This window comes from Elephas maximus, chromosome 8, assembly GCF_024166365.1.
Source record: "Elephas maximus indicus isolate mEleMax1 chromosome 8, mEleMax1 primary haplotype, whole genome shotgun sequence".
Classification (NCBI taxonomy): domain Eukaryota; kingdom Metazoa; phylum Chordata; class Mammalia; order Proboscidea; family Elephantidae; genus Elephas; species Elephas maximus.
In genome coordinates, this window is record NC_064826.1 from 132400588 (window position 1) to 132427826 (window position 27239).

At 37.6% G+C, this 27239-nt stretch overlaps 1 protein-coding gene across 6 annotated transcripts in view; it reads left to right on the plus strand.

Moving 5' to 3' along the window:
- The window catches only part of LOC126082242 (zinc finger protein 33B-like), a 95192-nt gene that overhangs the window by 34627 nt on the left and 33326 nt on the right, over window positions 1–27239 (plus strand). For all 6 annotated transcript variants that reach the window (XM_049894684.1, XM_049894685.1, XM_049894681.1 and 3 more), the window contains 2 exons: window positions 25597–25741; window positions 26052–26147. In XM_049894684.1, coding sequence (XP_049750641.1) covers window positions 25597–25741; window positions 26052–26147 — 241 coding nt within the window. The remainder of the gene's footprint in view (window positions 1–25596; window positions 25742–26051; window positions 26148–27239) is intronic.

Genomic DNA, 27239 nt, shown 5'->3' on the forward strand with positions numbered 1-27239 from the left:
TCTTTTCTTGCTGAGTGTGTTTATACAGTTTCTCTGTTGCTTATGGGCATGCCATGAAGTTTCATGTGCTCCTCACCTCAGGTCGCTGCTGGCTTTGTGTCAAGATGGCCACATTGAACTGCGACAGCTGGCAGAGCCCCCATACCCCGTTTCACTCCTCTTTTGGTGCATTCATTCAATTTTTTCTTGCATTAGGTGTTGATTCAATTCTTCATCCTTTCTTTTTAACGTGCAGGGCTCTAGGTTTGTTATCTGCCTCTGTTTCACTTGGTTTCTTGAGTCTTTGCTGTAGAGAGATGGTATGGTGCATCTGAGTAGTCTGCTATCTTGACACCTTGCCTCAGATTCTCTTCTGATGTCCACTTTGGTCTTTTCTTTCTTTTTAATATCATTCAATTAATATCTGATGTCCTTGATGCGGTCTAACATTCATCTGTTCTTCCGTCATTAGTTTTCAGTGTATCAAATCTATTCTTGAGGTGGTATCTAAATTCAGTCAGGATGTATTCAGGGTTATACTTTGGTTCTTGTAGAGTTCCTTTAAATTTCTTGAACTTCAGTTTGAACTTGCCCATGAACAATTGATGACCTGTCTCACAGGCATCCTCTGGCTTTTTCTTCACAGATGATACTTACTTTCTCCATCCCTTTTTGCCAAAGCTGCAGTTACTTGATTCCCATTTAAATCATTCGGTAAGGTCTGCATGTAACATAGTCACTGATCGTGTTTTTGAAAAGAGTATTTCTGAGGAACAAGTTGTGGGTCTTGCAGAGTTCTGTCATGTGATCTCCAGTGTCCTTACTATCACCAAGGCTGTATTTTCCAACTACTGATCCTTTTTCTTTGTTTCCAGCTTTCACATTGCAATTACCAGTAATTATCAACGTATTTTTCCTTATAAATTTTATTGTGCTTTAAGTGAAAGTTTACAAATCAAGTCAGTCTCTCACACAAAAACCCATATACACCTGGCTACACAATCTCAATTACTTTCCCCCTAATGAGACAGCCCACACTCTCCATCCACTCTCTTTTCGTGTCCATTTCGCCACCTCCTAACCCCCTCCACCCTCTCATCTCCCCTCCAGGCAGGAGATGCCAACATAGTCTCAAGTGTCCACCTGATCCAAGAAGCTCACTCCTCACCAGCATCCCTCTCCAACCCATTGTCCAGTCCAATCCACGTCTGAAGAGTTGGCTTCAGAAATGGTTCCTGTCCTGGGCCAACAGAAGGTCGGAGGGCCATGACCACCGGGGTCCTTCTAGTCTCAGTTAGACCATTAAGCCCGGTCTTATGAGAATTTGGGGTCTGCATCCCACTGTTCTCCTGCTCCCTCAGGGGTTCTCTGTTGTGTTCCCTGTCAGGGCAGTCATTGGTTGTAGCTAGGCACCATCTACTTCTTCTGGTCTCAGGATGATGTAGTCTCTGCTTCATGTAGCCCTTTCTGTCTCTTGGGTTCATAATTACCTTGTGTCCTTGGTGTTCTTCATTCTCTTTTGATCCAGGTGGATTGAGACCAATTGATGCATCTTAGATGCCTGCTTTTAAGACCCCAGACGCCACTCCTCAAAGTGGGATGCAGAATGTTTTCTAAATAGATTTTATTAGGCCAGTTGACGTAGGTGTCCCCTGAAACCATGGTCCCCAGACCCCTGCCCCTGCTATGCTGACCTCGAAGCATTCAGTTTATTCAGGAAACTTCTTTGCTTTTGGTTTAGTCCAATTGTGCTGACCTCCCATGTATCGTGTGCTGTCTTTCCCTTCACCTAAAGTAGTTCTTATCTACTATCTAATTAGTGAATGCCCCTCTCCCACCCTCCCTCCCCCTCTCGTAACCACGAAAGAATGTTTTCTTCTCAGTTTAAACTATTTCTCAAGTTCTTGTAATAGTGGTCTTATACAATATTTGTCCTTTTGCAACTAATTTCATTTAGCATAAGGCCTTCTAGGTTCCTGCATGTTATGAAATGTTTCACAGATTCCTCACTGTTCTTTATTGATGCGTAGTATTCTTTTTTTTTTTTTTTTTAGTATTCCATTGTGTGAATATTCCATAAATTATTTATCCATTCATCCATTGATGGGCACCTTGGTTGCTTCCATCTTTTAGCTATTGTAAACAGTGCTGCAGTAAACATGGGTGTGCATATATCTGTTCGTGTAAAGGCTCTTATTTCTCTAGGATATATTCCAAGGAGTGAGATTGCTGGATCGTATGGTAGTTGTATTTCTAGCTTTTTAAGGAAGCGCCAAATCGATTTTCAAAGTGGTTGTACCTTTTGACATCCCCACCAGCAGTGTATAAGTGTTCCAATCTCTCCACAGCTTCTCCAACATTTATTATGTTTTGATTTTTTGATTAATGCCATTCTTGTTGGAGATGAAATCCCATTGTAGTTTTGATCTGCATTTCTCTAATGGCTAATGATTGTGAACATTTCCTCATGTATCTATTAGCTACCTGAATGTCTTCTTTAGTGAAGTCTCTATTCATATCTTTTGCACATTTTTTAATAGGGTTATTTGTCTTTTTGTAGTTGGGTTTTTGCAGTGTCATGTAGATTTTAGAGATCAAGTGCTGATCGCAAATGTCGCAGCTAAAAACTTCTTCCCAGTCTGTAGGTGAAGTCTTTGGATGAGCATAGGTGTTTGATTTTTAGGAGCTCCCATTTATCTAGTTTTTCTTCTGCATTCTTAATAATGTTTTGTGTACTATTTATGCCATGTATCGATTTTGAGTTAGTTTTTGTACATGGTGCGAGGTATGGGTCTTGTTTCATTTTTCCGCAGATGGATATCCAGTTACGCCAGCAGCATTTGTTAAAAAGGCTGTCTTTTCCCATTTAACTGTTTTGGGGCCTTTGTCAAATATCAACTGCTCATATGTGGATGGATTTATGTCTGGATTCTCAGTTCTGTTCCATTGGTCCATGTATCTGTTGTTGTACCAGTACCAGGCTGTTTTGACTACTGTGGCGGTATAATAGATTGTAAAATCAGGTAAAGTAAGGCCTCCCGCTTTGTTCTTCTTTTTCAGTAATGTCTTATTTATTTGGGGCCTCTTTCCCTTCCGTATAAAGTGGGTGATTTGTTTCTCCATCTCATTAAACAATGTCATTGGGATTTGGATAGGAATTGCATTGAATGTATAGATCACTTTTGGTAGACTAGACATTTTTAGAATATTAAGTCTTCCTATCCATGAGCAAGGTATGTTTTTCCACTTATGTAAGTCTTTATTGGCTTTTTGCAGAAGTGTACTGTAGTTTTCTTTGTATAAGCCTTTTAGATCTCTGGTAAGATTTATTCCTAAGTATTTTATCTTGGTGGCTAGTTTAAATGGCATTGATATGGTGATTTCCTCTTTGATGTTCTTTTTGTTGGTGTAGAGGAGTCCAACTGATTTTTGTATATTTATCTTGTATCCCGATACTCTGCTGAACTCTTCTATTAGTTTCAGTAGTTTTCTGGAGGATTCCTAAGGGTTTTCTGTGTATAAGATCATGCCATCTGCAAATAGAGATACTTTTACTTCTTCCTTGCCAATCTGGATGCCCTTTATTCCTTTGTCTAGCCTAATTGCTTTGGCTAGGACCTCCATCACAATGTTGAATAAGAGCGGTGATAAAGGGCATTCTTTTCTGGTTCCCGATCTCAGTGGGAATGGTTTCAGGTTCTCTCCATTTAGGGTGATGTTGGCTCTTGGCTTTGTATAAATGCCCTTTATTATCTTGAGGAATTTTCTTCTATTCCTATTTTGCTGAGAGTTTTTATCATGAATGAGTGTTGAACTTGTCCAATGCCTTTTCTGTGTCAATTGATAAAATCATGTGATTCTTGTCCTTTATTTATGTGCTGGATTAATTGTTTTTCTAATGTTGAACCATCTCTGCATACCTGGTATGAATCCCACTTGGTTGTGGTGAATTATTTTTTTGATATGTTGTTGAACTCTATTGGCTAGAATTTTGTTAAGGACTTTTGTGTCTACGTTCATGAGGGATATAGGTCTATAATTTTTTTTCTTGTGGTGTCTTTACCTGGTTTTGGTATCAGGGATATGGTGGCTTCATAGAATGAGTTTGGTAGTATTCTGTCCTTTTCTATGCTCTGAAATACCTTTAGTAGTACTGGTGTTAACTCTTCTCTGAAAGTTTGGTAGAAGTCTGCAGTGAAGCCATCAGTACCAGGACTTTTTTTTGTTGGGAGTTTTTTGATAACCTTTTAAATGTCTTCTTTTGTTATAGGTCTATTTAGTTCTACCTCTGTTAGTGTTAGTTTAAGTAGGTAGTGTGTTTCTACGAATTCATCCATTTCTTCTAGTTTTTCAAATTTGTTTGAGTATAGTTTCTCATGGAAATCTGATATGATTCATTTAATTTCAGTTGGGTGTCTTATAATATCACCCATCTCATTTCTTATTCAGGTTATTTGCTTCCTCTCCTGTTTTTCTTTTTGTCAGTTTGGCCAGTGGTTTATCAATTGTGTCGATTTTTTCAAAAAACCAGCTTCTGGTCTTGTTAATTCTTGCAATTGTCTTTCTGTTTTCTGTTTCATTTAGTTCAGCTCTAATTTTTATGATTTGCTTTCTTCTGGTGCCTGAGAGTTTCTTTTGTTGCTCTCTTCCTATTTTTTCAAGTTGTAGGGATAATTATTTGATTTTGGCCCTTTCTTCTTTTTGGATGTGTGCATTTATTGATAGAAATTGGCCTCGGAGCACCGCTTTTGCCGTGTCCCAAAGGTTCTGATAGGAAGTGTTTTCATCCTCACTGGATTCTCTGAATTTCTTTATTCCATCCTTAATGTCTTCTATGATCCAGTCTTTTTTGAGCAGGGTACTGTTCAGTTTCCAAGTGTTTGATTTCTTTTCCCTGCTTTTCCTGTTACTGATTTCCACTTTTATGGCGTAATGGTCAGAGAAGATACTTTGTAATATTTCAGTGTTTTGAATTCTGCTAAGGCTTGCTTTATGATGTAATATGTGGTCTATTCTAGAGAATGTTCCAAGTGCACTAGAAAAGAAAGTATAGTTGGTTGCTGTTGGGCGGAGTGTTCTGTATATGTCTACGAGGCCAAGTTGGTTGAATGTGGCATTTAGATCATCTGCGTCTTTATCGAGCTTCTTTCTGGATGTCCTGTCCTTCACCGAAAGTGATGTGTTGAAGTCTCCTACTATTGTGGAGGTGTTTATCTCACTTTTCAATGCTGATAGAGTTTGTTCATGTATCTTGTGGCCCTGTCATTGGGTTCATAAATATTTAATATGGTGATATCTTCTTGGTGTATTGTCCCTTTAATCATTATATAGTGTCCTTCCTTATTCTTTCTGACGGACTTAACTTTAAAGTCTGTTTTGTCAGAAATTAATATTGCCACTCCTGCTCTTTTTTGCTTGTTGTTTGCTTGATATATTTTTTCCATCCTTTGAGTTTTTGTTTGTGTCTCTAGGTTGCATCTCTTACAGGCAGCATATAGACAGATTGTGTTTTTTAATCCATTCTGCCACTCTTTGTCTCTTTATTGGTGCATTTAGTCCATTTACATTCAGGGTAATTATGGATAGGTATGAATTTCGTGCTATCATTTTGATGTCTTTTTTTTGTGTGTTATTGACAGTTTCTTTTTCCCACTTAATTTTATGTGCTGAGTAGGTTTTCTTTATATATTATCCTTTCCTCCTCTTTGTTGTTGATGATTTTGTTTCTGCTGAGTCTGTATTTTTCCCTTCTATTTTATTTTGATGAGTAGGATAGTTTGTCTCCTTTGCGGTTGCCTTATTATTTACCCCTATTTTTCTAAGTTTAGAACTTTTATTTGTATTGCCGTATCTTCCTCTCCATATGGAATGTGTATGATTACATTTCATAGTTGCTCTTTATTATTTTAATGTTGTCTTCTTTTATATAATAACATTGCTGTCACCCTGTTTTGAGCTTTTTTTTTTTTTTCATAATCATGCCTTGTTTTTTTGGATTTCTCTGTCTGGGTTGACTTCTGGTTGCTCTGCCCAGTGTTGTAGTCTTGAGTTGATACCTGATATTATTGATATTCTAGCCAAAGAACAGTTTTGGTTTGGTTTTTTATGAATTCCTTAAGCTTGAGTTTATCTGGATATGTCTTAATTTCACCTTCATATCTAAGAGACAGTTTTCTGGATATACAATTCTTGTCAGGTAATTTTTTTCCTTCAATTTTTTAAATATGTCATCCCATTGCCTCCTTTCCTGCATGGTTTCTGCCAAGTAGTCCGAGCTTATTCTTATTGGCTGTCCTTTGTAGGTGATTTTGCGATTATCCCTCACTGCTCTTATAATTCTCTCTTTATCTTTGGTTTTGGCAAGTTTGATTATAATATGTTTTTGGTGACTTTCTTTTCAGATCTACTTTACGTGGAGTTCGATGAGCATCTTGGATAGACATCTTCTCATCTTTCACAATATCAGGGAAGTTTTCTTCCAACAAATCTTCAACAATTCTCTCTGCATTTTCTGTTATCCCTCCCTGTTCTGGTACTCCAATCACTCGTAGGTTATTTCTCTTGCTAGAGCCCACATGATTCTTAAGGTTTATCTTCATTTTTTTAAATTCTTTTATCTGATTTTTCTTCAAATATATTAGTGCCATGTGATTTATTTTCTAGTTCAGAAATTCTAGCTTCTACTTGCTCAATTCTGCTCCTCTGACTTTCTATCGAATTGTCTAATTCTGTAATTTTATTGTTAATCATCTGAATTTCAGATTGTCTCTCTATGGATTTTCCAGGTTATTAAACTTTTCATTATGTTCCTGAGTAATCTTTCCAATTCCTTCATTTGCTTTATCTGTGTGTTCCTTGGCTTGTTCTGCGTATTGCCTCATTTCTTTCCTGACGTCTTGAAGGGTTCTGCATATTAAACTTTTGTATTCTGCATCTGGTAATTCCAGGAATGCACTTTCATCTGGAAGTTCCCTGGATTCTTTGTTTTGACAGTCTGTTGAGGTGATCATGGTCTGTTTCTTTATGTGACATGATATTGACTGTTGTCTCCGAGCCATCTGTAAGTTATTGTATTAGTTTATGCTTGCTTACTGTGTTGTAGCTGGTTTCTTTGTTTTGTTTTGGTATACTCCTATGGGTTGCTTGAGTGAGCTAGCTTGATTATTTTCTCCTTTGTAGCTCTGGTGTCCTGTCCCCAGCTGGCTATAGCTGTTATTAGGTATATCAGTCTAGGAGTCCATTCAGTTTTCTTGTATGAATTCAGCTCAGGTTTCAGGTAGCTGATCATCAAGTGTGTGGTACAGGCTCTGTCCTACAGTCTTAGAGGGGCAGGGGTGATTGGCGTATATTCCGGTATCTGATTGCAGCAGGGGTCACGTTCTGATGAAGGCAAGAGGCTGAGAACCAATCCCCAAGTGTCTCTGAGGAAAACACTTCCCTGTTCCCTAGAGCGTGCAGGTAGGTGGGTTCTGCAGACGGATGATGGGCACCCAAAGTTTTATGTTGTAAGTACTGGAAGGTACTGGTTATCTTTGGACCCCTGTTGCGGGTGGCACGGTGACCTGAGTGGAGCTACCAGTCCTTAGGTCCCTGATGTGGGTTGGTGAGGACCTTGTTTAATAGGCAAAGCAATGTCAAACACCTCCTCTCCACCGCGCAGCGGAAATGGTTGGAGTTTGCCAACAAGGGACTATTCTCCTGAAATAGGCCCACACAGGTCCATGCAGAAGGGAAGGTGCTCAAGGTCTACGGACGGTTTATGCCTGGACAGGAGCCTCTTCTGTCCTGAGCAACCCCGGTTAATGGAGCTAGAAATTTATCTTTTCCCCCTAGTTGCAAATTTTTTCCTTTCCTAAGGCTGGGAGGATGGCTCTAGGTGCTCAACAGGGCCTATCAGAGGCTCAGGGATTCAGCCACTGAAGCCAGCTTAGGGGTGCAGGGGGGCACGGTAAAATACATGCAAGTTCTTAGCTTTTACCGAGAGCGCTGTTCTTCTCAGGTTCCGGAGGTGTAAGTAGGCTGTGCAGCTGGCTGGTTCTCCCTGAGGAAACTGTGGCCGAACACTAGTAACAGCCCGTGAACACTGCTGCTCCGGGAATGGTGTCTGAGGGCTCCCCGTGATTCAGGTCCAGTAACTCCTCTCCATTTCTGAACGGTCTCTTCCTCCCCCTGCCCCTCAGTGTGTTGTCTAAGCTTGCCTTTGATGCTCAGGGCTCCTAGCTTGTCACAAATACAGTTGTTTCACTTGTTTTTTCAGGTCTTTGTTGTAAAGAGGGCTCGCCGGAAGCGTCTGTCTATCCCGCCATCTTGGCTCTGCCTATGAATGTATTTTGATTGCACATTCCGTTTCATACTGCAGCAGTTCATAAAAATCTTAAGTTTCTTTATCTTTTGCATTTCTGGTTAGTGTATGAATTTTTATAGTGGTTGTATTAAGTGGACATATGAATTTTAACCTATCACTGACAGAGTTGTATTTCAAGGTATATCTTGAAGTGTTCTTTTTTTTCACTTTCTATTGTGCTTTAAGTGAAAGTTTACAAATTGAGTCAGTCTCTCATGGAAAAATTTATGTACACGTTGCTACATACTCCAAATTGCTCTTCCTCTAATGAGACAACACACTCCTTCCCTCCACTCTCTATTTTCATGTCCATTTAGCCAGCTTCTGACCCCGTCTGCCCTCTCATCTCCCCTTTGGACAGGAGATGGCAACAAGGTCTCATGTGTCTAATTGATCCCAGAAGCTCACTCTTCACCTGTGTCATTTTCTATCCCATAGTCCAGTTTAACCCCTGTCTGAAGAGTTGGCTTTGGGAATGGTTCCTGTCTTGGGCTAAAAGAAGGTCTGGGACCATGACCTCTGAGGTCCTTCTAGTCTCATTCTGACCATTAAGTCTGGTCTCTTTACGAGAATTTGGGGTCTGCATCCCACTGCTCTCCTGCTCCCTCAGGGGTTCTCTGTTGTGTTCCCTGTCAGGGCAGTCATCGGGTGTAGCCGGGCACCTTCTAGTTCTTCTGGCCTCATGCTGATGTAGTCTCTGGTTTATGTGGTCCTTTCTGTCTCGAGCTCATAATTGCCTTGTATTTTTGGTGTTCTTCATTCTCCTTTGCTCCAGGTGGGTTGAGACCCTTTGATGCACCTTAGATGGCCGCTTGCTAGCCTTTAAGACCCCAGAGGACACTTTCTAACGTGGGTTGCAGAATGTTTTCTTAATAGATTTTATTATGTTAATTGACTTAGATGTCCCCTGAAACCATAGTCCCCAAACCCCCGACCGTGCTACGCTGGCCACTGAAGCATTCAGTTTATTCAGGAAACTTCTTTGCTTTTAGTTCAGTCCAGTTGTGCTCACCTCACCTGTATTGTGTTGTCTTCCCTTCATCTAAAATAATTCTTATCTACTCTGTCGTATAATGTCGCTATGAGTGGGGATTGACTCAACAGCACTGGGTTTGGTTTTTTACTATCTAATTATAAAAAAAAAAATTTTTTTTTTTTTAATTAGTGAAAACCCCCTTCCTTCCTCCTCTCATAACCATCAAAGAATATTTTCCTCTCTGTTTAATTTCTCCAGTTATTGTAATAGTTGTTGCTGTTGTGTGGTGCCGTGTAGTCAGTTCTGACTCATAGCAACCCTATGCACAACAGAACGAAACAGTGCCTGGTCCTGTGCCATCCTTATAATCGTTATGGTTGAGCTCATTGTTGCAGCCACTGTGTCAATCCACCTTGTTGAGGGTCTTCCTCTTTTCCGCTGACCCTGTACTCTGCCAAGCATGATGTCCTTCTCCAGGGACTGATCCCTCCTGACAACATGTCCAAAGTATGTAAGATGCAGTACTATCCTTGCTTCTGAGGAGCATTCTGGTTTTACTTCTTCTAAGACAGATTTGTTCATTCTTTTGGCAGTCCATGGTATATTCAGTATTCTTCACCAGCACCACAATTCAAAGGCATCAGTTCTTCAGTCTTCCTTATTCATTGTCCAGCTTTAACATGCATATGATGTGATTGAAAATAACATGGCTTAGGTCAGGCGCACCTTGGTCTTCAAGGTGACATCTTTCCTCTTCAACACTTTAAAGAGGTCGTTTGCAGCATATTTACCCAATGCAATGCAACTTTTGATTTCTTAACTGCTGCTTCCATGGTTGTTTATTGTGGATCCAAGTAAAATGAAATCCTTGAGAACTTCAATCTTTTCTCCGTTTATCATGATGTTGCTCATTGGTCCAGTTGTGAGGATTTTTATTTTCTTTATGTCGAGGTGCAATAATAGTAGTTTTACACAATATTTGTCCTTTTACAACTGAGTAATTTCACTCAGCACAGTGCCTTCCAGATTCCACCATGTTATGAAAGGTTTCACAGGTTCATCACTCTTCTTCATCGATGCGTAGTATTCCATTGTTTGAATATACCATAATTTATCCATTCATCCATTGATGGGCACCTTGGTTGCTTCCATCTTTTTGCTTTTGTAAACAGTGCTGAAATGAAAATGGGTGTGAATATGTATCTATTCGTATAAAGGCTCTTAATTCTCTAGGATATATTCCAAGAAGTGGAATTGATCGATAGTATGGTAATTCTATTTCTAGTTTTTTTAAGGAAGCACCGGATTGATTTCAAAAGTGCTTGTACCATTTTAAAATCCCACCAGCTGTGTGTAAGTGTTCCAGTCTCTCCACAACCTCTCCAACATTTATTATTTTTTGTTTTTTGTATTATTGACAGCCTTGTTGGAGTGAGGTAGAATCTCATTGTAGTTTTGATTTGCATTTCTGTAATGGCTAATGATTGTGAGCATTTCCTCGTGTCTATTAGTTACCTGAATGTCTTCTTTAGTGAAGTACCTGTTCATATCCTTTTCCCATTTTTTAATTGGGTTGTCTTTTTGTAGTTGAGTTTTTGCAGTATCATGTAGGTTTTAGAGATGAGACACTCATTGGAAATGTCAAGGTAATCTTTTTACTCTTTGGGTGAAGTCTTTGGATGAGCATGGGTGTTTGATTTTTAGGAGCACCCAGTTATCTAGTTTCTCTTCCGTATTGGTAGTAATGTTTTGTATACTGCTTATGCCATATATTTCGGCTCTTAATGTTGTGCCTGTTTTATCTTCCATGATTTTTATCATTTTAGATTTTATATTTATGTCTTTGATCCCTTGGGTTTAGTTTTTGTGCATGGTGTGAGGCATGGGTCTTGTTCCATTTTCTGGCAAATGGATATCCAGTTGTGCTAGCACCATTTGTTAAACAGACTGTCATTTCCCCGTTTAACTGGCTTTGGGCCTTTGTCAAATATCAGCTACTCATATGTAGATGGATTTATGTCTGGATTCTGAATTCTGTTCCATTGGTCTGTGTATCTGTTGCTGTACCAGTACCAGGCTGTTTTGACTACTGTGGCGGTATAATAGGTTCTAAACTCAGGTAGAGTGAGGCCTCCCACTTTGTTCTTTGTTTTCAGTAATGCTTTACTTATCTAGGACCTCTTTCTCTTACATGTGAGGTTGATGATTTGTTTCTCCATCTTATTAAAAAATGTTGTTGGAATTTGAATCAGAATTGCATTGCATCTATAGATCGCTTTTGGCAGAATAGACATTTTTACAATGTTAAGTCTTCCTATCCATGAGCAAGGTATGCTTTTCTCCACTTATGTCTGTCTCTTTTGGTTTCTTGCAATAGTGTCTTGTAGTTCTCTTTGTATAGGTCTTTTACGTCTCTGGTAAGATATATTCCTAAGTATCTTATCTTCTTGGGGCTACTGTAAATGGTATTGATCTGGTGATTTCCTGCTTGATGTTCTTTTTGTTGGTGTAAAGGAATCCAAGTGATTTTTCTGTATTTATCTTGTATCCTTATAATCTGCTGAACTCTTCTATTAGTTTCAGTAGTTTTCTTGAGGATTCTTAGGGTTTTCTGTGTACAAGACCATGTCGTCTACAAATAGAGATACTTTTACCTCTTCCGTACCAATCTGGTTGCTCTTTATTTCTTTATCTAGTCTAATTGCTCTGGCTAGGACCTCCAGCACAATGTTGGATAAGACTGTTGATAAAGGGTATCCTTGTCTGGATCCCGGTCTCAAGGGGAATGCTTTCAGACTCCATTTAGGATGATGATAGCTATTGGATTTGTATAAATGCCTTTTATTATGTTGTGGAATTTTCTTTCTATTCCCGATTTTGCTGAGAGTTTTTTTCATGAATGGATGTTGAACTTTGTCAAACGCCTTTTCTGCATCAATTAATAAAATCATGTATTTCTTGTCTTTTGTTTTTTTTATATGATGGATTACATTAATTGTTTTTCTAATGTTGTACCATCCCTGCATGCATGGTATAAATCCCACTTGGTCATGGTGAATTATTTTTTTGATACGTTGTTGAATTCTCTTGGCTAGATTTTTATTGAGGATTTTTACATCTATGTTAATGAGGGATGTAGGTCTGTAATTTTCTTTTTTGGTGGTGTCTACTTGGTTTTGGTATCGGGGATATGCTGGATTCATAGAATGAGTTTGGGAGTATTCCTCCTTTTCTATGCTCTGAAATACCTTTAGTAGTAGTGGTGTTAACTGCTTTCTGAAAGTTTGGTAGAACTCTGCAGTGAAGCAGTCCAGGCCAGAGGTTTTTATTGTTAGGAGTTTTTTGGTTACCTTTTCAATCTCTTCTTTTGTTATGGGTCTGTTTAGTTGTTCTACCTCTGTTTGTGTTACTTCAGGTAAGTGTGTTTCTAGAAATACATTTATTTCTTGTAGGTTTTGAAATTTGTTAGAGTACAGTTTTCTATAGTGATCTGATGTGATTCTATTAGTTTTGGTTGGGTGTGTTGTAATATCGCCCATCTCATTTCTTATTTGGGTTATTTGCTTCCTCACCTGTTTTTCTTTTGTCAGTTTATCCAATAGTTTATCGATTTTGTTAGTTTTTTTTTTTTTAAAGAACCAGCTTTTGGCCTTATTAATTCTTTCAGTTGTTTTTCTGTGTTCCATTTCATTTAATTCTGCTCTAATTTTTATTATTTGCTTTCTTCTGGAGCCTGAGAGTTTCTTTTATTGCTGTCTTTCTGTTTGTTTGCGTCGTAGAGATCATTCTTTGATTTTGGTCTTTCATCTTGTATGTGTGCTTTTATTTCTATAAATTGACCTCTGAGCACTGCTTTCAGCATGTCCTTAAGGTTCTTATAGGGTCGCTATGAGTCGCAATCGACTCGACGGCACTGGGTTTAAAGGTTCTTATAGGAAGTGTTTTCATTCTTATTGGATTCTGTGAATTTCTTCATTCCATCCTTAATGTATTCTATCACCCAGTCATTTTTGAGCACGGTATTGTTCGGTTTCCAAGTGTTTGATTTCTTTGCCCTGTTCCTGATGTCTTTAAGAGTTCTGAATATTAAGCTTTTGAATTCTGCAACCAGTAATTCTAGGAGGGCACCTTCACGCAGAAGATGTGTTGATTTTTTTTTTTGAGAGCTTTTTGAGGTGATCATCGTGTGTTTCTTTATGTGACTTGACATCGACTGTTGTCTCCAAGCCGTCTATAAGTTATTGTATTAGTTTTTTTTATGTTTGCTTACGGTATCGTAGCTTCTTGCGTTGTTTTGATATTCTCAATGGGTTGCTTGAGTGAGCTAGCTTGATTATTTTTGCCTTTGGAGCTCTGATGTCCCATCCCCAGATGGCTAGAGCTGTTATCAGGTATATCAGTCTAGGAGTCCATTCACTTTTCTGGTATGATTTCAGTTTAGGTGTCCAGGTAGCTGATCATCAGTTGTGTGGTACAGGTTTTGTCCGACAGTCTTTGAGGGGTCATGGTGATTGGTATAGGTACGGGTATCTGATTGCAGCAAGGGGTTATACCTGGACAGGAGCTGCTTCTGTCCTGAGCTTCCCTGGTTAGTGGAGCTGGCAAATTATCTCTTCCCCGAACTGTGAATTTATTCCTACTCCAAGGCCAGGAGAATGGCTCTGGGCACTCAATACGACCTATCTCTGGCCCAGGGAAATCAACAGCCACCGAAGCCAGCTTGGGGGGTGGGGGCGCAGTAAAATATACGCAAGTACTTAGGTTTTGCCGAGAGCTCCTTACTTCTCTGGTTCCGGAGGTGTTAGTAGGCTATGTGGCTGTCTGCTTCTCCCTGAGGAAACTGTGGCTGAATACTCCCACCAGCCCACTGCAGCCCCTCTTGGGAATAGTGCCTGAGAGATCCCAGCGATTCAGGTCCGGTGACTTGTCTCCACTTCTTAACCATCTCTCCCTCCCCGTGTCGCTTAGTCTGTTTTCTAACTTTGTGTTTCATGTTCAGGGCTCCTAGCTTGTTATAAATATAATTGTTCTACATGTTTTTTTTTTGTTTCTTTGTTGTAAGGGGTATCGCAGGTAGCATCTGGCTGTTCCGCCTTCTTGGCCCCACCTTACTGCTGATCTTTTGAAATGTTCTTATTTAACCATAAGTGCAACTCCATTCTTCTTCAGTTTGTCAGTTCCAGCATAGTAGGTCATGTGATTGTTGGATTCCAAATGACCAATAGCAGTCCGTTTCAGCTCACTAATACCTAGGATATCAGTCTTCCAAGCATTTCATTTCAGATTTGACCACTTCCAGTTTTCCTTGATTCATTCTTCAGGTATTCCATGGGTGTTCGCAGTTGTTACTTCTCATATTGAGTGTTGCCATATCAGCAGGTGAAGGCTTCACCCCAGCCATTTCATTAAGATTGACTCTAATTTGAGGAGACAGCTCTTCTGCAGTCATATTTTGAGTACCTTCCAACCTGAGGGGCTCATCTTCCAGCAGTCTATTGGACAATATTTTGTTGTTATCCATAATTTTTGTTTTATTGTGCTTTAGATGATATTTTACAGAGAATATCAGTTTGACATTAAACGATACACGTACTGTTTTGTGACACTAGCTGCCAACCCCATGACATGTCAACACTCTCCACGTCTTGACCTTGGGTTCCCCATTATCAGTTTTCCTGTCCCCTCCTGCCTTCTTGTCCTTGCCCCTTGGCTCCTGTGCCCATTTAGTCTCATTTTGTTTTATGGGCCTGTCTAATCTTTGACTGAAGGGTGAAGCTCAGGAGTGAATTCAGTACTGAGTTAAAAGGGTATCTGGTGGCCATACTCTTGGGGGTTTCTCCAGTCTCTCTCAGACCACTAAATCTGGTCTTTTTTTTTTTTTTTTTGCGAGTTAGAATTTTGTTCTATGTTTATCTCCAGCTGCATTGGGGACCCTCTATTGTGATCCCTGTCAGAGCAGTCAGTGGTGGTAGCCAGACACCATCTAGTTGTGCTGGACTCAGTCTGGTAGAGGCTATGGAAGTTGTGGTCCATTAGTCCTTTGGACTAGTCTTTCCCTTCTGTTTTTGATTTTCTTCATTCTCCCTTGCTCCAGACTTGGTCGAATCAGTGGAGTATCTTCGATGGCCAGTTACAAGCTTTTAAGACCCCAGATGCTATTAACCAAAGTAGGATGTAGAACATTTTCTTTATAAACTGTTCCGCCAGTTGAGCTAGATGTTCCCCGAGACCATGCTCCCCACAGCCCGCAGCCCAGCAGTTCAGCCCCTCAGGGAGTTTGGATGTATCTATAAAGCTTCCATGACCTTGCCTTGGTCAAGTTGTACTGGCTTTCCCAGTAATGTGTACTGTCTTACCCTTTACCAAAGTTTAGTGTCTGTATAGTTTTATTCCATCGTTATCCCTCCCCTCCCTCATAACCATCAAAGATTGTTTCTTTCTGTGTGTAAACCTTTTTATGAGGTTTTATAATAGTGATCTCAAACAGTATTTGTCCTATGATTGACTTTTTCAACTCAGCATAATGTCCTCCAGATTCATTCATGTTGTGAGATGTTTTGCAGATTCACCGTTGTTCTTTACTGTTGCATAGTATTCCATTGTGTGTATGTACCATAGTTTATCCATTCATCTGTTGATGGGAACTTAGGTTGTTTCCATGTTTTTGCTATTGTGAATTATGTTGCAGTGAGCATGGGTGTGCATATATCTATTCATGTGATGGCTCTTATTTCTCTAGAATATATTCCTAGGAGTAGGATTGCTGAATCATATGGTGTTTCTATTTCTAGCTTTTTAAGGAAGCATCATACCATTTTCCAAAATGGTTTTACTATTTTGCGTTCCCACCTGCAGTGCTTGAGAGTTCCAGTCTCCCTGCAGCCTCTCCAACCTTTGTTATTTTCTGTTTTTGATTCGTGCCAGTAATGTCAGGGTGAGATCGTATCGCATTGTAGTTTTGATTTGCAGTTTTCTAATGGCTAGTGATTGCAAACATTTCCTCATGTGTCTGTTGTTGTTGTTGTTAGGTGCCAACGAGTCATTTCCAACTCATAAAGACCCTGTGTACAACAGAACAAAACACTGCCTGGTCCTGCGCTATCCTCACAATTCTCGTTATGCTTGAGCCCATTGTTATACCCACTGTGTATCTCTTTGAGGGCCTTCCTCTTTTTCGTGGACCCTCTGCTTTACCAAGCATGGTGTCCTTCTCTAGGGACTGATTCCTCTTGATAACACATCCAGAGTATGTGAGACGTAGTCTTGCCATCCGTGCTTCTAAGGAGCATTCTGGTTGTACTTCTTCCAAGACAGATTTGTTTGTTCTTTTGGCAGTCCACGGTGTATCCTGTATTCTTTGCCAACACCGTGTGTCTGTTAGCAGTCTGAATGTCTTCTTTGGTGAATTGTCTGTTCGTATCCTTTGCCTGTTTTTTAATTGGATTATTTGTCTTTTTGCTGTAGAGGTGTTGGAGATTTTAGAGATAAGACTTTTGTCAGATTTGTCATAGCCAAATTTTTTTTTCCCAGTCTGTGGGTTTCTTTTTACTCTTTTGGTGAAGTCTTTTGATGAGCATAAGTGTTTTATTTTTAGACGATCCCAGTTATCTAGCTTATCTTCTGGTATTTGTGTATTGTTAGTTATGGTTCCTATCCTGTTTATGGCATGTATTAGGGCCTCTGGAGTTGATCCTGGTTGATCCCAGAAACCCTGGTGGCGTAGTGGTTAAGTGCTACAGCTGCTAACCAAAGGGCCGGCAGTTCATTTTCTGCCAAGTGCTCCTTGGAAACTCTATGGGGTAGTTCTACTCTGTCCTATAGGGTTGCTATGAGTCGGAATTGACTTGACGGCACTGGGTTTGGGTTTTTTGGTTTTTAGAGTTGGTCCTATTTTTTTCTATGCTTTTTATAGTTTTGGGTTTTATATTTAGGTCTTTGATCCATTTTGAATTAGTTTTTGTGTATGGTGTGAGGTATGGGTCCTGTTTCATTTTTTTTGGAGATGGGCAGCCAGTTTGACCAGCACCATTTGTTAAAAAGACTGTCTTTTCCCTCATTTAATGGACTTTAGGCCTTTGTCAAAGATCAAGTGACCGTAGATGGATGGATTTACATCTGGGTTCTCAATTCTGTTCCATTGATCAGTGTGTCTGCCATTGCACCAGTACAAGGTTGTTCTGGCTACGGTTGCTGTACAGTAGGTTTTGAGGTCAGGTAGTACAAATCCTCCTTTCTTCTTCTTCAGTAGTGCTTTATTGATCCAGGGCCTCTTCCCTTTCCGTATAAAGGTAATGATTAGTTTTTCCATCTTGTTAAAGAATGCTGTTGGTGTTTGGATCATGATTGCATTGTATTTGTAGATTGGTTTGGGGAGAATTGACATCTTCACAATATTGAGTCTAGCTCTCTGTGATCATGGTATGTTTTTCCATTTATGTGGTTCTGTTTTATCCATAATATTTTTATTGCCTAATTTTCAGATGTACAAGTAGTTCCCAAAGTATGATGTATTCAAATTACAACGAACTGCTCTTAAGACCATCCTTTTTTTTTATTTTTTGTTACATCTTATTATTAGTGATAGGTCTATGTACAATTTTGTAGTGCATAATTTGCTGATGTTATTTTCAGATGTTCACTTGCAGATGTTCGTTTTTGTGATTTACTGTTCAAAACACTGCCATATAAACTTAGTTTTCTAAACTAAATCAGGGGCTACAGTTGCTTGAAAACATGGACCCAAATGCTGATCACTTTGCTAAAGTTTATAGGCAGATTCAGGAAGCAGTGAGATGTTACCATGAAATATATGAAGAAAAAAAGAAAAGGACCATATAGATAAGTCTCACTAATTTTCTGACTAGAAATGCTGTCTCCATTCCAGGGATAATCCAGATGATCCAGAACCTTCCACAAGTGGAGTTATTACCACAGCTGATAAAATGCCATCATCCTCCGACTCTTCGTCGTTGGAGTAAATTTTTATGAGTTGTGTGATTTCTTATGTATGTGTGTATTAAAATATAACTAAGTTTATATGTATTGTTTCCAACCCCCAAAGACAAAGATTGGATTTATAAAGATACTATTAATAAAAGGCAGTAATAATGAAAACAAAACAAAAAAGAGAGGCATTTGACTTACATCAGGACCAACTTAAGATAGAGTTGACTGATGGAGCCCCATGGTAAGCTGGGGACAACCTGTAGATTTCCAGGCCTTCCCTCCTAGTCTGTCTTGGTCTGGAAACTCTGCTGAAACTTGTCCACCATGGTTGACCAGGTTGGTTTTTGAAATACTGGTGGCATAGCTTCCAGCATCCTAGTAACTGGAAACCACCACAGTATAACAAATTGCTATAAATATTCTTGCACCTGTCTTTTGGGGGACATGTGAATGAATGTATTTCTTTTGAGTTTATACGTAGGAGTAAAAGTGCTGTGTAATATGTTGTGCATACAATTATCTCTAGTACGTAATGTCAGCTTTCCAAAATGTTTTTATCAGTTAACACTCTTCAGCATTATATGAGGATAGTCATGCTGGGCAATATTTGGCCTTGTCAGTCTTACATATTTTAGCCTTTCTTGTGGTAATCTAGTGGTTTTAATTTGCATTTCCCCAATGACTAATGATGTTGATCATCTTTTCATACATCTTTTGATAATAATGATCTCTTTTGTGATATACTTGTTAAAGTCTCTTGGTGATTTTTTTCTATTGAGTTTTCTGTCTTTCATACTTGTACTCTACGTGGGGCTGTTTTTGTTTGCTTTGGATATAAAGTCTTTTGTTGGTTAAATGAATTAAAAATATATCCTTCCACTTTCTGGCTTGCCTTTTTACTTTGTAAATCATGTCTTTATTAGACATTCTTAGTATTAACAGTCTGAATCCGGGGTGGCAAACTATGGCCTGCAGACCACATCTGACCTCCTGTCTGCTTGGATAAATAAAGTTTTATTGAAATCTCATTCACATTCATTCATTTACAAAAAGACTGCTCTGTAATTCAGTGTTAGAGTTGAATAATCGTGACAGCAGGTGTCTGGCCCACAAAGCCTAAAATGTTTTTTTAGTATTCTTTGTGTCCTGTTGAGCATTAATTTTCCTTTCCCAAATTCATGAAAGGTAGTCTCCTTTGTTATTTTTAAGAGTATTTATTGTTTTGACTTTCACTTTTATGCCTTCTTCTTTGGAATTAATAATTTATTTTATTCTGAGGTGGTAATCAGGTTACTTTTTTTTTCCATACAGTTTATCTGAAATCATTTTTGAAAAGATTGTCCCTTCCCCACTGTTTTACAGTATGATATTTGTAATAAATCACATATACCTGTGGGTCTGTTTTTTGCACTATCTTCTATTTCGTTGACTCCCTCTTCTTGTGCCAGTACCATACCTAAAGTCTTGATATCTCATATTATAATAAGTCTTACCACATTTTTCTTCTACCACAGTGTTCTGGTTCTCCTTTTGCATTTCCTTATAAATACTGTCAACATTCAACGAATAACCTGCTGGTACTTTTTTTTGGCTCTGAATTGAATATGTAAATAAATTTGAGACAAATGATTATGATACTGAGTCTTCTAATCCATAAACATGGTGTATTTTCTACAGTTACGTAAGTCTCACAATTTAGTACTTTTTAAAGTTTTTTGTGTAAAGTTCTTGCATACAAATTATTAGAGTCATTTATGTTTTTGGTATTTTTGTTAATTGCACTGTCTATTGCATGCTGCTCAAATGTAGAAATAGAATTGATTTTTATGTATTGACTTAATATCCAGCAACTTTTCTACGTAGATTTATTAAATTGAATAATTTATCTGTACATTCATTTGGATTTTTTATATATAGAAATAATAAAATCTGTCAATAATAGCTACTCTTATTGTTTCCAGTTCTTGTACGTTTAAAAAATTTTTTATTAACACTACTAGGTCCTCTAATATGTAATATTAAAAGTAGTAAGTGTCTTGATTCTGTTCTCAAAGGGAAACCTTTCATTTCAATGTGATCTTGGCTGTATGTTTTTTGTATTTCTTTCTACATCAAGGATGATATTCTATTCCTAGTTATTTAACATTTTTGTCATGAATGCCTGTTAAATTTTATAAAATGATTTTTCTGCATCTCTTGAGATTATCATAAGATTTTTGCCTTTTATTTTCTTACTTGGCGAGTAACACTGATTGTTTCCTCAAATGTAAAACTAACTTGGTATTCCTGAAATAAACTCAACTTGGTCATCATATGTTATCCTTTTTATATATTGCCAGATTTAGTTTGTTAATATGTTGTTTAGGATTTTTGCATCTATATCCACGAGAGAGGCTGACCTGTAATTTCTCTTTTGGTATGTTTCTGTCAAGTTTCATTATTAAGATTATGCTGAATTTATAACGTGTATTCATATTTTCTTTTGCCTTTCTCTGCAAAATTTTGTTTTATTTTTGGTGCTATTCCTTTCTTCCTGTGATGCTATCTGTGCCAGGAGATTTCTTCCTGGGAAAGTTTTAAAGTGTAGTTTCAGTTTCCTTAATGGACATGGGACATCAGGTTTTTTATTTCTTGTTTATATTTTATAAGTTTTGGCAAGTTGTGTTTTTCATGAATTTGTTCTTATTGTCTTAAAATTTCAGATTTGTGGGCGTAGTTAGTATCATCTTCATTATGTTCTCATTGACTATGAGATCTGTGCCAGATAACAGTGAATGGGTCTTCTTCCTCTATATATCTTAATCAATCAGTCTTGCAGGGCACTGTCAATTCTTTTCAACTTTTTGAAGAAATGTGCTTGACTTTGTATTTTCTGTTTTGTGAATACATATTTTTATTTGTTAATACCTGTAATATGTCCTTCCATCTTATTACTTTGGGTATAATTTGTTCTTTTTCTGAAAAAGAACTTCCTGATTTTTTTTCTTAGCCTTTTCTAACATATTCACTTAAGGCTACATTTCACTGTAAGCGTGGCTTTAGTTGTATCTCAAAAATTGAAATATGTTGTATTTTTCTGATTTTCGTTTAGAAATGTATCTGTTAATTTCTGAACATTGGAGAATTTTCTCGTTAGTCTTTTTGGTTACTGATTGCTGTCTTATTCCCTTCATCTGGTACTTCTCTGGTAGGTTTAATTGTCTGATCAAATTCCAGAGTTCCCGGAAAAAAAAAAACGGTTGCGATCAAGTCGATTCCAACTCACAGTGATCGTATAGGGCAGAGTAGAACTGCCCCATAGGGTTTCAGTGGAGCAGCTGGTGGATTCAAACTGCCAATCTTTTGGTTAATAATCGAACACTTAACCACTTCACTACCAGGCCCAATGGTTCTACTTGCTCTTTCCAGTTTAGTTGTTTGGTGGAAAGACTGACCTCTAGAGCTTTCTACTCTGCCATTTTGTGTAAGTTGTACAGTTTTGCACTTAACATTTAGATATGTGATCTGTTTTGAGTTAGTTTTTGTGAAAGGTGTAATATCTGTGTCTAGCTTCATTTGTTTTTGCATGTGGCTGTCAGGTTCTTCCAGCACCATTTGTTGAAGAGGCTGTCCTTTCTCCATTGAATTGCATTTGCTCCTTTGTCAAAGATCAGTTGACTATTTTGATGTGGCTCTGTTTATTGGTTCCACTGATCCATTTGTATGTTCTATCATCAATACACACTGCCTTGATCACTTCATAGTAAGTCTTGAAGTCAGGGAGTGTCTGTCCTCTGTCTTTGTTTTTCTCTAATAACTTTTTAATTATACCATTTTGTCTTTTTTAGTGTTTAAATATTACAGTATGCACTCTTAATTTACTTTTGTCTAACCTAAGTTAGTACTTTGCCACTTCACAGACAGTGCAGTAACTTTAAAGGAATTAACTTCATGTACCCCTCTCTTCTGCTTTTGTGTATTGTTGGGATGTACTTTATGTGTGCCATAAATTCCCAAAGATACTACTGTTGTTGCTTTAAATTCTTTTTTCTTTCTCACTATTTCCCCCAATTTTATACATCTTATCAATCTCTTTCAGGCTGAAAAACTATAATATTTCTTGTTGTCCAAGAGTGCTGTTGACAGGCTTTTGGAACTTTTATTGTTTGGAAAATATACTCATTTTAGAAGAATATTTTTTCTAGAGATGGAACTCTCTGGTGGTATTTTTATTTAGCTCTTTAGAAATGTTATTCCATTTGGATTTTCTTATTTGCAAATTGCCTATTCAAATTTTTGCCGAGTGTCTTCTGACATGTTTGAAAGGTTCAGTGTGCTACCAGTTTTGCTATTGAGATTGCCTTTCTTTTTTCTCGTTAGTTTTTAGAATTTCTTTATATAGTAGGGGTAGACGTTCTTTGATATGTATTCTGAAAATCTTCTCTGTGTGGGTTGTGTTTTTTTTTTTTGTCTTTTGGTAAAGATGTGTTTTTAATTTAGCATGAATATTTTGTGTTAATATAGTGTGAATAATATAGTTTATGTTCTCTTTAAGAAATGTTTGCATATACCAAGTTCATGAACTCTTTCCTACAAATTATTTTACCTTTCAAATTTAGATCTAGGAACTGAGATTAATTTCAGTATACATTAAAGGTAGCAATGTGTAGTCATTACAATTAAAAAAAAAAAAACCCACTGCCGTCGAGTCGATTCCGACTCATAGTGACCCTATAGGACAGAGTAATAGTGCCCGATAGAGTTTCCAAGGAGCGCCTGGCAGATTCAAACTGCCGACCTTTCGGTTAGCAGCTGTAGCACTTAACCACACTACGCCACCAAGGTTTCCCATTATAATTAAATTAAGCAAGCATTATTTGAAATGATTGTCCTTTTGTCACCCTTGTCATAGATTAAGCGACCATATAGGCGTTGGTCTCTTTTTGGACTCTGTTCCAGTCATGAATTTGAAATTCTTATGCCTGTATGATTGTACATTTATAGTAATTCTCGATACATGATAATATGGCTCTTGGCTTTATTTCTTCAAGACTATGTTGTCTGTTGTTAACGCTTTGCATTTTCACATATTTTATGATTAGGTTGTCTAATATCCGACAGTATCTGCTGGGATTTTGGTTGAGATTGCTGTGAATCAATAAATGAGTGTGAGAGAATTGATGTATTTATAATATTGAGCTTTCCCATCCTGGAATCTGTTACATCTCTCTATTTATTTGGGTCTTCTTTCATTTCCTTAGATAGTACTTTGTACCATATTTTTATGCAAATAATGCCTGTGTTCTACGTTTTTTGCCAACCATTCCATGGCACGCTTATGAAAATACCTTGCAGGGGGAGGGCGTGTTTGGCAAAAAAAAACATAGAACGCACGTGTTACCTGTGTGAAAACATGGTAATTCTCTTTGTAAAGAGATTTTCATATTTTTTAACATTAATTTCACTTTTAAAAATTAAAAATTTTTGATTTTGCTAAAATGAAATATATAAAATTTGTTATATTGAACTTGTATCCAGTTCCTAAAATGTACTTGATTTTGACTTTATGTGTACATGATTTTTTTTTTGCCTTATTGCACTAAAAACCTTGGAAAAACGTTGAATAAAATTATAGATGACAGACTTCTTATCTTTGTCCTACTTTTAAAATGAACACTTTCTACTTCCACTATTAAGTGTGATGTTTGCTTTAGGTGTTTGTAAGAACCTTTTATCATAATTAAGGAATTCCTTTTCATTTCTAATTTGCCTAGAATTTTTGTCATGCTTTTCTGCATCTGCTGATGTGCTCATGGGGTCACTTGTTAGTTTTTAAAACTATTCATTCTTTGTTTTGCCTTTCAGAAAATTCTTTCATGGTCTTCATGACCTTTTCTTTCTCTGCAAGCTGGTTTAGAAAGTGTTTTTCTCTCAGATTCCTTTCTTGATAATTTTATCTCTTTTTTCTCTCAGTTCTCAGAGATCCTTCTCGTTCATTCTTGATGACTTAAACTGCCACCAAATTAATATTTTTTAAATCTTTATTTTCATCGCATACCTACAGTATTATGTTTCACATTCAGAATATTTAAGTCCTAGCTTGCTAAAACATTGTGCCCCAGTCTATTTTTACCTTAATTTCTCAGTCTCACTTTGTGAGTCTATTACCCGTTCATGCAGATAGCCTGAGGAAATACTTTCTTATGCTCAATGAATTGATGAGTTTGTTCTGTTGCTGCATATCTCATAGTATCATCAGTGCCCTGTTTTTATCTCAGTTTCAACTATAGTGGTTTATGTAAGTGGCTTTGCATTGCCCTAAAAGGCCTTTCCCTCACTTTTTCAAGAGAATTTTTTCTGCATCTGGTGACATAATTCCAGTATATATTCATATTTGTTCTTTGGCTCTCCTTTTTTCCATAACAGTGATCCATAAAATAGTGGCATGCATCCTAGTGTATGTCCAAAACCATCCATTTGGACATCTTCCTCTATATGTTTAACAGATACTTGAAGTGTAGTATTTTCAAAAACTTTCCCTTAATCACTCTGTACACATCCTACTTATTGTCTCTGAATTGAGGGGTTAGAACCTAGAATGATTATTACAGTCTAATAAAGCATTAGGCTGCCCTTCTGTATTTTAAAATTTAAATAAGAGTAAAGTTAAAATTCATAATATATATATAGATAGTGTATTTGTATAATTTGTAAATATATATTTTCTTTAGTGCTTCAGAACACTCTTGAAAATGATGAGTGATTAATACTTAGATTATTGGTCTAAAATTGCTCCATAATTCTTTCTCAGAGTACCTCCATGGCCCTTTTTTTCATCACAGCTCCAGGCCATATTCTCAACTCCTCAAGTGCTATTGTCCTGAGTTCCCATGTGTGTTACAGGCCATGCCTTTGCTTATGCCGTCATCCTGTGCTCTTGAAGAGCACAGTGTTGTTCTTAATCCACGGCTGTACTTCCCCAGTGAAGTCCAAAATAGAACTTATTTTGCTCCTTATTATAACTTAAGTTTATCTTGTATGTATTTTCACCTTAGCCCTTGTAACATATTGCTGTATTTGTTATGTGTTTTCTTACCAGGTTATAAACTCCTTTAATACAGGATTACTTTGTCTTAGTATTCCCAACAACTGAAATAGTTCCAGGACATGATAAAATTTTTTTTTAGCATGAATTACTGACTTAATATATTAAGAAAATATTTCTATTAAGATTTTTCTTTTTTCCACAATGTACAAAGTAAAATTGGTGTTTTGTAAATTATTTTTGGTAAGCTGTGAACAGTAATCATAGGAAGAATTAGTTCCCTTTTTTTATTTTTTTTTACGTGTTATCTAATTCTGAACATTTCAGATTGAACAGAAATTCCAGGGATCAGTGTCACTTAAAGATGTGATTGTGGGCTTCACCCAAGAGGAGTGGCAGCACCTGGACCCTACTCAGAGGTCCCTTTATAGAGACGTGATGCTGGAGAACTACAGCAACCTCATCTCAGTGGGTAAGGTCTTTCTAGTGTGTAATTCCAAATAGTATTCATTTATTCTTTTAATTATTGAAACACACGGACACTTTGTAGACGGTAATGATATTTTAAGATCATAAAGATATTAGAGATAATGGTAAAATTGGGATTCGGGAGTCAGTGTCAATTGATCACTTTTTGGCACCAGGGAAATATTTGTGTTTACCTTTCCACTGGGATGTTCCAATAGCACCTTCATTGTACAGCTCCAGAAACTTCCTCCTTCTTCAGAGGCCCTGAAGTCTAGGCACCATGGTCAAAGTCCTAAATTGTTTTTCTTTAACAGGGTACTGTGTTACCAAACCAGAGGTGATCTTCAGACTGGAGCGAGGAGAGGAGCCGTGGATATTGGAGGAAGAATTCCCAAGCCAGAGCTTCCCAGGTGAGTTACTGTGTACTGCACAGATGAACATTAGGGAATGTTATTTCTCTGGTTAACTCAGGAGTTGGCAACTTTGAAACATTTTTCAAGAGTATCTCTTTAGTGGTCCTAACCTTTGGAAGTGAGTAAGAATACTGATTCCTAAATCATGCCTCCCAGACCACTCTCACGAAAACATTCTCATTAGGATTTATATTTTTAAATATTTACCTTTCTTACATCTGCCCATAATTCAGTCTTTGTCCATCTCATCTTTACTTTTGTTTTTCTTGATTACTCTGTGTTTTTCTCTAAGCAATTGCAGTTGTCCACCTTACCCCATTTTTCTGCATTGCTGTTTTTGTCAGGGATTTATTCATATATTAAGTTTTCATTCAGAAACAGAGGAAGCAAAATAAATAAATATAGACTTAAGCCTAGTATATCAATTACCTTAAGTGTATGTGATCTGAATACAAAAATTAAAATACAAATTGGCAGAGTGGATTTAAAAAACAACAAACAGAATTCAAGAATCCTGTTTGTGTTTTTTACAAGAAACCTGCTTCAAATACAGTACCAATCAGCCAACCAGTTGATATTGAGTTGACCCACCTTCATATAGGTAGCTGATACCTAAAAAGATCTGTTGCTGTCAAGTTGATTCCGACTCATAGCAACCCTATGCGACAGAGTAAAACTACACCATAGGGTTTCCAAGGCTGTAATCTTTAAGGAAGCAGACTGTCACATCTGTCTGTTTTGGAGTGGCTGGTGGGTTCGAACCACCAACCTTTCAATTAGCAGCCAAGCACTTAACCACTATGCCACTAGGGCTCCTTAGGTAAGTTGATAAAGAGTGGAAAAACGTACATGATGTAAATGTTAATAAAAACAGAGCAAGAATGGTGCTACTAGTATCAGATAAAGTAGATTCCAGAGCAAAGAAAATAGCTAGAAACAAAGAGGAACATTTATATAATGATAAAACAATCAAACAGACAAGACAGCGATCTTAAATGTGGGCACACCAAACAAAAGAACCTCAAAGTACCTGAAACAAAAACTAACAGAGCTGAAAAGAGAAATAGACAAACCCACAATTATAGTTGG